This window comes from Acinonyx jubatus, chromosome E1 (genome assembly GCF_027475565.1).
Source record: "Acinonyx jubatus isolate Ajub_Pintada_27869175 chromosome E1, VMU_Ajub_asm_v1.0, whole genome shotgun sequence".
Lineage (NCBI taxonomy): Eukaryota > Metazoa > Chordata > Mammalia > Carnivora > Felidae > Acinonyx > Acinonyx jubatus.
The window spans coordinates 3,397,421-3,409,976 of NC_069397.1; the positions used below are offsets into that span (position 1 = coordinate 3,397,421).

The 12,556-nt window shown below is 50.9% G+C and overlaps 1 protein-coding gene across 5 annotated transcripts in view; it reads right to left on the reverse strand.

Annotated features, from left to right (window-relative positions):
* PIK3R5 (phosphoinositide-3-kinase regulatory subunit 5) overlaps positions 1 to 12,556 on the reverse strand; it is a 69,826-nt gene that overhangs the window by 15,017 nt on the left and 42,253 nt on the right. For all 5 annotated transcript variants that reach the window (XM_027047691.2, XM_027047687.2, XM_053211567.1 and 2 more), the window contains 4 exons: positions 8,987 to 9,102; positions 7,122 to 7,222; positions 5,060 to 5,128; positions 4,069 to 4,207 (listed from right to left, as the gene is read on the reverse strand). In XM_027047691.2, the coding sequence (XP_026903492.1) occupies positions 4,069 to 4,207; positions 5,060 to 5,128; positions 7,122 to 7,222; positions 8,987 to 9,089 (412 nt within the window). In that variant the 5' untranslated portion in view covers positions 9,090 to 9,102. The remainder of the gene's footprint in view (positions 1 to 4,068; positions 4,208 to 5,059; positions 5,129 to 7,121; positions 7,223 to 8,986; positions 9,103 to 12,556) is intronic.

The window sequence follows — 12,556 nt, forward strand, 5'->3', positions numbered from 1 at the left end:
AAAAAAAAAAAAGAGAAAAGCTCCTATAAATTAAAGAAATGTCTTGCCAAAGGCCTCACAGCTCCAGGATGTGAGGCCACGGTGGCCTCAGACCAAGTACTGGTGACTCTGCTGAGTGGTTCAGCCTCAGCTTCTCCCGTGGCCTCCACTCCGGCCTCCGCCCCACTGCCTCCCTCAGCTGGGGGCGGTGGTGGGGGGGGGATGGCAGGTGGGGGCACTCAGGAATCAGGCAACGATAGTCCCACAGGCCGAAACGAAAATCTCACTAAAGCACTTTCTAAGAAGCCCAGTGAAGGGTCATGCAGAGAGGGTAATTTAGCTTAATTTACTCTTCGCTACTGATGAATCAGGCAGGGCTCAGGTTCTGGAAACGAGAGGCGAACCCGGGGACATCAGATGAGGGAACTGGCTTTTGTTCGGTAGAAAAGAGAACTCCGCAGGGTATGGCGTTATCCTCCTCTATCATCTCAACTAATTTCGTATCTAATTTTGCAAACGTATTCTCGCTTCTATGAGGAACTTGTCTTCAAAACTTTATCTATCTATCTATCTATCTATCTATCATCTATTTTATTTATTTATTTATTTATTTATTTATTTATTTATTTATTTATTTATGAGAGGCAGAGAGTCAGAGAGAGAGCAGGGCGGATAGCACGGAGCCTGACGCGGGGCTCGAACTCACAAACTGTGAGATCAGGACCTGAGCCAAAATCAAGAGTTGGATGCTCCACCGACTGAGCCACCCGGGCGCCCCCTGTGAGCAACTCCCTCAACCAAGGGTCTCATACCATCCTTTAAACGAGTTCTGCCATCTTGCTGGTCCCCTCAGTAACGAGCGCAATGTGTCTTCCACGAAGGCTTACTATACATTTACGCAAGTTAGGTTTTTTTTTTAACTTGAAAACGACTCTCTGCCATGAGAAAGAGTTCATGATTTCCTATTTCGGTTCTGCTTTCCCTGGAAGGGGACAAGTTGTGAGCCCAGGTGGCCTGGCATAAACTGCCTCTCCAGGCATCTGCCTTCTCTGCCATCACCAGGACATCGGAGGCGTCACACGGTCCCCGGGCACTGTTGAGGGCAAGGTGCTCAGCAGTGAGTGACTGGGGTTCCCAGGGTCCTCTTGCTTGGAGTCCAAGAACCCTCATTCCATCTCTGCCTCCAGTTCCTCCTCTGCCTGGCTCTCGTCCCCTAGGCGTAGAACCCCGCCGTCCCCAGCATCCGGCCTTCACCCTTCCCAGCCAGCCCTCCACACCACCTCTGCTCGCTGGGCTGCCCAGAACACAGTCTCTGCTCAGCGGCGTCCCCAAAACATCTCAAGGCATAGCATGCATTCAGGGGAGAAGAGTCAGCCGGTTCTACCTGAAACTGGGAAGCGGTCTGGTCTTCCAGCGTGCAAGTGACACAGCCCTCCATCTCCCTTATCCATTTCAAAGTAAGAGTCACTTAGATCTTTGATTAGCGACTGAAGGCCCTGCCAAGGTGTTTGCATTTTAAATCCTTTCTGTCTAAATTAGAGAAGGGGAGAAAAGCTCAACATTCTTGTTGAAGGAATTCTGGCCGTAGGCAAGACGCCCAGAAGCAATACAGATCTGTTGGTCTGGGGGAGCTGTTGGAAAGAAGGGAATGAAAGAGAATGACCCTAAGCTGGCTTGTTCACTTAGGGTGCCTTGGAAAGTCAGATTGGCAAGCTGTCTATTCCTCGTGTGCCTGACTACCTTTCCTCGTACAGCACCTTCTCCTTGAGGCCTCCCTGATTTCTTCGTTCCTCCACCCAAGCCTCTGGCATGCGGTGACGTCCCAGGAACAGGTGGGCTTTGGCATTGGCCAAGCCTAACCAGTGCCTGCTCCCAGCCTTGGTAACCACAGACAGCTGACTGGCTGGGCAGGGAGGTCAGGTGATTGGCTGGCAGGAGACAGACAAGCTGATTGGTTGGGAGAAGACCGCCCAGCTGATTGGCTGGGAGGAGAGCGATACACTGATTGGTTAAGAAGACAGATAAGCTGATTGGTTGGGGGAGGACAGCTCTGCTACTTGATTAGGAGGAGACAAATCAGATGATTCCAGAAAGAAGTCAGGAGTCCCTCCAAAGGAATTTACACTCAAAGCTGCAGTCCTGAGCTTTCTAGGGTCCACGGATTGCTGGGGAATAAGACGTAGTACTCTTGTCCTGCGTGTGTTTAATGTGTATGAAAAGAATTAAATGCTGCGAGCATTAAATAGGGCCTGATGCATTTTCTCTTAAAAGAAAAGAAAAAAACAAAAATGGGATTATAACATACAGTTTTCGGGGGGGGGGCAGCATTTTTACTCAACAAGTTACTCAACATCTTTTGCCCTGGGTAACTCTGTATCTACGTCTTTAGTGGCTGAATAGCTACATAAAAGCTTTGAATTTTATGCTCTCAAATCTGTCAGCCTTTTCTAATTTTTTTCCTTGGGGGCAGGCATGTTTGGTATCTATTCACTCTAGGTGGTTCATGTAACCTAGTTTTCTTCTATGATATTCATGGTTTTGTTTTCCACACTTCAACCTTTCATCTACCTGCAATTGATTTTATGTTTGAAATAGAATTGTTACATTTTTTTGAGATAGAATTATAACTCATTTTTAATAATAATATTTATTAAATGACTGATTTTATTCATCACTGGTTTCAGGATGCCGCTTTGTCATAGAACAAATCTTTCTATATTTAGCCTGTTTCTAGCCATTCTACGTTGTTCCGTTAACTTATCTATTCTTATACCAATAGCGCACTATTTTAATAATTTAAGCCTTACAGTTATAGTTGTAACAGACCTAGTAAAGGAAATACTCCATTCTTATACTGTTAAGAATACATAAATACATGATAAATGCATGAATAAATGCTACCAGAGAGCATTTATTCTCTCAGATAGATTTTACTTTGTTAAATCTTAAAAGATATTGTTGGTATTTCTTTTAATCACTGTTACATTTATTTCCACGACACCTGCTGTTACTACAATATTGATTCAATCTGGCAACATGTCTCTTAAATTACTTACCCTTCAGTTAAGTTTGTTTCTCTATGTAGGTTACTCACATCTCTCTTCTTTTGTATTTTTAGTTGCTATTATAAATTGCTTTCTTTTTTTCCCCCTCAACTATGTTTTCTTACTGGTTAACGACATTATATGGAAAAGCTCTTAGCTACCTGTTTACTAGTTTGGACAGTTCTTTAGGTGATTCTCTTGGCCTTGACAGATAAGCAATTGTTTGATCTCTGCATAATTAAATTATCTTCCCGAAAGAGGAAGTAGTCTTTATTTTTGCCTTTTTGCATAGGCAAAAATACTTGTAAGCACAAAGATAAAGGTTATCGACTTAAATGGAAATGCCTCTAGTATTTCGCTGCGGGCTGTTACCTTATTAAGAACACTCCCGTGTATTACTAGTTTCCATGTATTAGAGGGGTTTTAAATATTAGGAACGAATGTCAAATTCTATCAAACGTTTTAGGGGCATCTATTGAGATGTTTATGTGACGTCAGTGTTTTGAGCGACTGCTGTTGATGAATTACTTTATCAGGCCACCTCACAGTAAATCTTACCAATTAGGTTTTCTCTTGCTCTGTAACCGTTTTCTAGGACCTTGTTTTCATGTCTATTATAGCACTTGCAATTTTGCGAGGATTCCTACTTACTTCTCAGACCCCACAGGTGAAAACTTAGCACGAGGCCCTTGTCCACACCTGTCAGGGCACCCATCAACCTGCCTGTTCCTGTCACCCCCCACTTCCCTGGCCAGGACCCAATCTATGCACACATCATTTCCCTATTTGATCCTGAGGCAAAGAGAAAAAGCAAAGGCCTGTCGTCAGTATTGTGGGGGCTTCTCTGTCTGGCCCGGGCAGTCTCAGAGACCCTTTGGCAAAGCAGAGCACAGGCAAAGACCACGTAGTGGGGTCTCCTGGCCTTGAACCCCTAAGGATTCCTCCTTGAGTTACCTCCTGTGTTCACTGCTCTCAGCCATCCGATGCTGTGTGCACCAGGAAGGGGAGATCCCGGCCCTGTGCACCTGCCCCCCTCAACACTCACCTGGGGCCTTGAGTTCAGCATCAATGAAGGTGAGCAGCTCCTGGCAGATACTGCAGTAGGGAACAGGCCAGGTCAGGAAGCGGTGGTAGGTTCTGGCTGCTTTCAGAAGGAGATCTGAATCTGGCGGGAAGTGTGGTGTCTGGGATGGAAAGGGAGAGGCAAGCAGAGATGTCTGGGTAAGAGAGAGCTCACCGATATTCTAGAACACACCCTGCTCCTTTCTGATACGTTCCGCAGAAGGCACACTGCTCCTGGCAGCAGTGTGTCCAAGGACGAGGGCAGAAAGAACCGGAAGTTACCCACAGGGCGTGACTTACAGATGGTAAAGATGGCACCCAGAGGCACCTCTACTGTAAGGGCCGTGACTCTACCACACGTCACATCTAATGCACGAGAGCGCCCCTCTGAAAAGCTGTCACCTTGGGGGTCATCCTAAATGGTGCCGTTGCCGCAACTCATCTGGGGTAATGGTCTCCGATGCCTAAACTACCTTTCTTTCAATACTCTCGTTGAGGCAAACGTTTATGCTTTGCATGGATTGGTTCCATGTACGTACGGTCATCTGATGATGCCACCGGTCTGGTGAATACGGGATGATCACACCGGGGGACACGGACTCCTGGGGTACAGAATAAGGTGGACCTAAGATCTCTCAGCAGGATCTGTTTCCTGGCTCGTGAACAGGCTGTCGACAGCAGTCCCCTCCACGGGAGCCTGGATACACCAGGCGCCATGGCATCCGCACAGACTTATGGAAGCCTTTCAAGATGGCCGCTCTGATGCCATCAGAGGCTTTGTATATTTAGCCTGTTTCTAGCCATTCAGGGAGTTATGGGGGCTGCTCTGATGCCAGAGGGTTGACACCCATTTCAAGGGCGTGGCTTGACAGATACCCTAAGTTGTCTCCGGAGGTGTGAGGGCTCTGTCCCCATGGAGACCGTCCCTCCCTGTCCCCTCTCACTTCCCCAAGCTAGCCCGCCCCGGAACTTACGCAGAGAACAGTGGAGTAGAAAAGCAGAGCCAGGGGGGCGAGAAGGTCATAGGTGCCCTTCTCCTGGACCTGTGGACAGGACAGGAAAGCAGTGTGAGGCTCATCACAGGTGCAGAACAGAGCAGCGCTTCCTTTTCTGCACTTTCTTTTTTTTCTTACGTGACAGGCCACGTAACCACAAGGAAACAATGGGGGAAATACAACTTAAAAAAAACCCAAACACTCACAATATCCCCCCTCCAAATGAACGCAACCACAGCTAACGTGACAATGCTTATCCTAACACCATTTTTCTCTTTGTACTTGGAAATCATAGCGTGTATGTTTTTACTCCTAATGTTTTTACCCTATAATGTTATAAATGAATTTGTTCTGCTGCATCATCTCTAAGACCACCTTTCCCCCACTCCTGGTGCTCCTGGTTACACATTTCCTTTTCATTTGTGTGGTAAATCTTTTTTCAAATTTGTTGTGTGTCTTACTTGTATAGATTTTCTTCTGATGTCCTGATATTAGAAATGTTTATTTGTCTTTTATGGATTTTTGCTTTTGTGTGCAAACACCATGTAAAATTCGTATTTCCTTCCTTTTTTGAAGCTTCATTTTCTTAAATTTAAATCTTCAATCCACTTAGAATTCTGTATGCTGTATGGTATGTGCTAGGAATCTCACTCTGTATTTTTCCAAATGTTTGGTAAATGTTTGCTAAATCATTTAATAAACCTTACTGATGCAATTTTTTGTATATTAAAATCTGTTTATACCTTTGGATAATATCCATCTTTTTATTACCTGTAATAATATTCCTTCTGATAGATCTCCGTAATTTATTATTTTGGACACATGACATTATTTTCTTGCTACCCTAAATACTTTTGCAATGAAAAACTTGGTGCACGTTACTTTTTCTGTAATTTGGATTATTTATCTAGGTTAGGGTTCAGGAAGTGGAGTCGATGGATCAAAGACTGTAAACCTCTTTCTGACCTCTGAAACGTGTTGCCAAGTTGCTTTCCGAAAGGACTGTGCCAGTTATAATACCCTGCGTGTATGAAAGTACGAGTCTCACTATAGCCTTCCCCGCACTGCTTATTACAATTTTTGACCACACTACTGACCCATGTGATTTAGAATTCTTGGGTCCAAATGGTAAAGGTCTCGGCCCCTTCCGGAACTCGTGGGGGTTGAAGGTGCAGAGAGGACCCCACCACCGTGCCGTGCCTGGTGGCCTCAGCAGGCTCAAACAGAATTCTCCTTCTCTTGGCCCCGAACAGACCAGGTGCCTGATACACCTGCTGCTGGGCCCCTTCTACAAGACCCTCCCCTCTTGTCACGCGGTAGTTGATATTTGGGCTTATAAGTTAAACACTCCAAAGGTGGCTTAGGCTCTTCTGAGTTGGTGTGCTTGTGGATCAGGGTATAACGGTACCCGGTAAATGATGGTGCCAGAATTGGAACCTTGAGTGTCTTGGGAAGCCAAGACTTCCCAAGGGACAGCTTGAGAAAGTCACGTTTTCCAACACAGTTACATATTTAAAACAAAAATGAAAAAAAAAAAAATTAAGCACAGGATTCTTTATAAAAGAGCCAGAATCCTCTTTAGGGACTCACAATTATTCTGGAACCCCAGCCCAGCTGAGCCCTTAAACACACTGCTATTCTAAGTCATCAAAGCCTATTTCTTACGGACCGGCCGTGAGACAAGGTCTCAGTTTCCCTTTCTAGTCAGTTTTCTCCTCTGTGTCTGTTTTTACGGATCTTTTCGAGGAAAGGAATTCGGGAGAGCCTCCTCTCTCCGTTCTAGTCAACACGTGGACTTACAAGCCATGTCTGTCTTAAGAAGCAGCTTAATTAAACTCAGATCCGTGGCTCACGAGTCCTCGTCTTCCTGGTGAAAGGACCACAGCCCTTCCTAGAAGCCTTCCACTCACAAGCACCACTGGAACAGAAAGCCCAGGGGTTCCCAGCGCCTTTGCCAAGCCCCTCGGTGGGCCAGGCACCCCAGAACTGACACTCCGTGGGGACCTTTCCCTTGACTCTTCAGTCCCAGGCCGGCCCTCACCTCTCGAGTCTTCTGCAAGATCTGCTCCAGGAGGATAAGGAAGTGGCCCGGATCCCTGCTGACCAGCTCCTGCAGGCTCCAGCAGTTGAGACACAGCCCGGCTGGAAAGGCAGAGAGAGAGGCAGGTGTTCAGCTTACGTCTGGAGAGAAGTGGGAATCCCTAGGGGCACCCCTGGGGTATTCCTTTCTAAAGAGTCTGAGAAAGCTCTGAATCAACAGTCAACTCTCTCCTTCCTCATCAAGACACAATGACAAGCTTTTTACTCCTGCAGATAATGGCTCAAGAGACAGAGATGGGCTGGGATCCCCCTTAGGGGCCAGGAGTCTGCACCCCTTGCCTCTGGAGAGCTACGGTTCTTCCACGAACCCGGCTCCCCTGGTTTCCTATAGGGGGTGCCAGAGCACGCAAGGTGCAGGGAAGGAGGGCAGAGGCAGAGGCAGAGGGCGCTGGAAGAATAAGGGGAGGAGCCACAGCAAGCCCCGCCCCAGGAAGCAAGACCAAGGCTACCACAGCCCTGGGACTTCCCAGGACCGCCTGGCCGCGGAGCCGAGGAAGGCGGAAGCTACATCCATCTACCTTTTGAAAGCTACAGTGAGCACTTGGTCATTCTGTAACTTCCCCAGACTTTTGCACTCTGTCAGGCTCTGTTTCCCCGCACTCGGCCAGGGTAAACCCCTAGAGATTAAAGGCGCTGTCCTAGCGGCCTGTGTGTGCACGCGCACACGGGCGCATGCGTGCAGTGGAGGGGAGAGGAGTAAGGGTGGAAACGGATCGACCACGAATTTCACGGAGCCCAAGCTCCGGGAGCCTTCATGTTGCAGGGGCTCCTTCTAAGGTCGGGGAGGCCCAAACGGTGTTTTCATGCGGACATCGGTTCTCAGAAAATTTGCAAAAGTCAGATCTTTTTTGTGTTCTTTTCCTTAATGATGTCGTCCGCCTACCTCAATTCTATATGCTTAGGCTTCATCAACACCTAGGTAGGAAGTGAACAGGGAGCAAATTGCCATCTACTGACCACCTAGTGTGGCCAATAGGATGCTAGGTTCTCACGTGATCTCCACTGAGTCTCCTATCCTCCCTTCAGGAAGAGGTTCCCGTGGTTGCTATTTCACGGACAAGGCAGGTGGAGTTGTGAGAGGTTCAGTGACTGGGGTGAGGTTACAGCAGCCAGTGAGAGGCAGTTTTAATACAGATCTGTTGAATTCCAAAGACAGAGGAAAGCCTCTCAAAGGCGGTGGCATTAGAGCTGAGACCTGGGTGAGAAGGAGCCAGCTACGGGCAGTTCTGAGGGAAGAGTTCCAGGAAGCAGGTGCAAAGGTCCTGAGGGAGGGAGGAACCGGGTGTGTTCAAGGAGCAGTGGATATCTCTCTCATGGCGTAGTTAGCGAGGCAAGTGAGATACGAGACGTGAAAAATCTTAGAAGCATGAGAAATTATTACAGGCAGGCCCCAGTCTTCAGAGATACAATTGCCCCGGCCTGTATCTGGAAAGATCTAGAAACCAAGGGAACCATTCCGGGAAGAGCTATCTACGAAAGCCTAGCTGCTCTGTTGGAATCAGTAGTTGTATTTCTAAGCAGGTTTGATAGCTTCTTCAAGGTTGTACTTCGGCACATGGGAAGAAAGCAAGATACGGTCCCGGGAGAAGGAATATGTTACAGGAGCACAGACAAACTGCCATATACCGAGGGCCTACTCTCCATCGGGTGCTGTGCCGAGCACCAGCCCACGGGAGGTCCAGCCCACGGGAGGTCCAGGGGCTCGGAACCACAACCTGCTGGCTTCTGTGAGCTGCCCAGTGCTCGCCATAGCCCCTGAGGCTTTCTTGGGCCCCGCGGACCCCACCCCTGCTCCCCCAGACCTACCTGACCAGGAGGTAGAACAGCGGCTGAGGCTGAGGCCATGCAGGCAGCGCTCCAGGGCATGCTGGATACGGTCCTCCGTGCACGTCGTGGCCCCTGGCTGCATCCTGAGTCATCGCCTGCATGGGGGGGGGTGGGAGGGACAGACACCGGTCAGTCTGGGGAGCCCCAGGCTTAGGGAGCAAATGGCCCAGCAGAGCAGATGGCTGTCCACAGGCACTCCCAGCCCGGCCCGATCAGCCCTGCTGTGGCCCCAATGCCAAGGGCGCAGTGTGGAGGCAGAGAGCCTACAGCTGTTGGAGCCCAACAGCACAGAGATGCAGGCTGCCAGGGGTGGTGAGCTGAGACGGAGGCCCGCCTGGCCCACCGGGCAGTGGCGAGCATCCCCATGAGTGCCCGGGAGCAGCCAGACCCCAGCGGGCAGGGGGACTCCTTGAGAAAAATCAGAATCTTAAAGCCACCGAGGAGGGGCTTTAAGAAAAGGTTGATTAGCAACAGGTGGGGAGCCATGAGAGGCGCCAAACGCTGAGAGCCTCAGCGGGGCCAGCGCGGCTTCCTGGCTAACATGTGGGGGCTCCTGGGGCCCCGGGAAGCCACGGCAGGTGGTTTAGCACGGTGAATAAACCCGGTTTCTGGCAGCAACAGACTCGGACTCAGAGCATGACTCTGCTGTTTAGCAGCGCACTTTAGGCAGACTTTTGTTACCTTTTCCCAACCTCAGTTTACTTCTCTGTAAAATGGGGATAACACGGCACTGACCCTGTAAGGCTGTCGGGAAGAATGCCACGGTGGATGTGCCAAGGAAGCTTTCGAGACACGAAGGCTATCCTGCTACAGCCCTGGCCACACTCACACTCTCCTGTGTTCACCCCTCTCAGGGCGGACCCCGTAGCTGGCCCGTCAGGCCAGGTCCTGGAGGGAAGCCGAGGAAGCAGAGGTCCGGCTCTGTGGAACTGGAGACGGACCAGGAAACCACAAGCAGAAGCACAGAGCTCAGAGCTGAGCCATGCAAACGAGATGCAAAACTGTGAAGTCCTAACGTGGACCCGGCTGCATGACCAGAACACTAGGTGCGTGGAGGCCCCGCGTAGGCAAATAATCCCCCTACTGCCCCAGCCTGGGAGGAACCACACGCCGGCCGAAGGGAACATAGTCCCTTTGTGAGCTGTCCAGCGTCACCTCACCTCAGTGAGGTCCCCAGTGGGCCACGCATCATGGGGCTGTCTCCCTCTCTCTGCCCCTCCCCTGTTCATGCTCTGTCTCTCTCTGTCTCAAAAATAAACAAACGTTAAAAAATTAAAAAAAAACCCAAAAACAAGGATTGGTACTGGCATCAGGCCAAAGGGGGAGCCCACTCTGGGTCACTGGGAAGCCTCCCGGAAGGGACACTTAAACTGGATGAGGGAGCTGGGAGAGAAGTGAGGGGAAGAACATTCCAGAAAGAAGAGACAGCATCTGGGCGCAGGAAGGAGGCTGCCAAGGACTGAGACCCCGGAGCCGAGGGCCAGGTGCCACCACCTCCTGGCTGTTGAGGTAGCCGACTGAGTTCAGAAAAACTGCCACTGGTGATTCAGGACCATGGACACTGGGTGCTTCCGTTAGCAGCATCTGGAAGCCCAAAGTTGTCCCCGGGCCCTCCCAGGGCAACTTTCCCAGTCACCTTTGTCTGCTGACTCCTCTACGGGTAGCCCAGGCAGCGGATCCACTGACACTGGGCCTGACCGGGCCGATTCCAGGCTGTCAGGCCCCTCCCTCGCCTCGGTGTGCTGGTCCCCGGCGTGGATGTGCCTCCTGGGGACGAGTACTTGTCATACACCCTCAGCCTTCTACCTTCAGCCCCACTACAACACCCCGTCCAGCTCAGAGCTCTTCAGATTCAGAGCTAACAGAACCTGCTGCAGGAGCTGGAAAATCAGGCACCTTCCAGAGGATGACTTTGGGGGCATGGCTGGCTGGCCCACATGTCCGCAAGGGACCCTTTGCCCGAAGGATAATCTCTCCCCGTTAGCGCCAGGGTGGGTTCTTGGAGGGAGTTCAGAGGTCACCCCCCTCACGCCCTTCATTCCACAAAAGGGGAAGCTGACACCCAGAGAGGGTAAGTAAGGGGCAGCCCGGGGGGCGGGAGCCAAAGCTGGAAGAACCAATGTGGATATCAACAGACCACGGCGTCAGGCGGGACTTCTGTATTCCCGAATTGTGGGGACAAAAGGTGATCCATGACCTACCTGCTCCTGTAATAAGAGTCACGGTGAGTGGCGGGGACGGCGCCCAGCCACCACCTTGGGGGCCTTGCCGGGAGGGGTCCGTCCAGAACTAACACAGCTGCCTACCTGCCCCTGCCAACACGGGAAGACTGAGGACACGAGGGGCTTATCCAGCATCCCAGTCGGCTCTCCTTTGTCGCCCGGGGCCAAGGGCAGAGGGGCATTAAGAGAATCCCTTATTCAGACTGGATGCTTGCCAGGTGGGGATGTGCTGTTGTGCTCTCCTGTCATCGTACTCGGCCAGCACACCTGCTCCCTGCGAGCCCCGCCAGGGCTGAGAGAAGACGTGAGCTCCTTGGGGGTGGGGATAGGGAGGTACCAGCAACAAAGGCTGGACTTCAGCTGTTTTGTTGATCCTTGACCCTGGAGGGCTCCCACCGGGGTGAGGGCAACCTAGCGGTAAGAGGCTGATGGCTGGACCACCTTCGGGGGAGACTGGAGGGAGGGGGGATGGAGAGATGGCTAATCTGTGGCCCAGAGAAGTTAGACAACTTGCATAAGGTCACACAGTTAGGAGATGGCAAAGCCAGGATGCGAACCCAGGGAGTCTGGCCTTGACCGCTAAAGTGCACCGCCCCCTCGGCAATGTCAGATGCCAGTCGCCGGAAGAAAAATAAACTCAATTCATGTTTCTACACCCAGAAGTGAAGATTCTGTGAACTGTAACACGACCTTGCTTTAAGAAACCTACATTCCCGGGGTCCCTGGGTGGCTTAGTTGGTTAAGCGTCCGTCCCACTTCGGCTCAGGTCATGATCTCGCGGTCTGCGGGTTCGAGCCCCGCGTCGGGCTCTGTGCCGACAGCTCGGAACCTGGAGCCTGCTTCTGATTCTGTGTCTCTCTCTCTGCCCCTCCGCCCCTCCTGCACTCACATTCTGTCTCTCTCTCACAAGTAAATAAACATTAAAAAAAAAAAAAAAAAGAAACCTGTATTTCCAGTTGCTGGGAATCTCGAGCCCACCATGTCTATCTACACCAGCTGCTCACCCTCTGGAGAGGGGATCAGAACTCACAGAGGCACACTGTCCCTGCCCCTGCTGAACTGGGGCCAGCGATCTCTAGCCTGGAGAAGCGCCGAACCACACCAACCGGGTTTAAAGTCCCCTCCGCCCAGTCCCTGCCGCAAGGGACGGCTGGGTTGTGTCACGAGGCAGGAATGAGTCACCCTGCCCTGTTGTGTCCCACTGTGACGATGCAAACACGAGACGTAAGTGAACATTCTCGGCCAACGCTGCTTCTGCTGCACACACACCTACCCTCAGGGGTCGGCACCCCGTGTCCCGGGGCCCTCGCTGCACCCCTCCGACGCC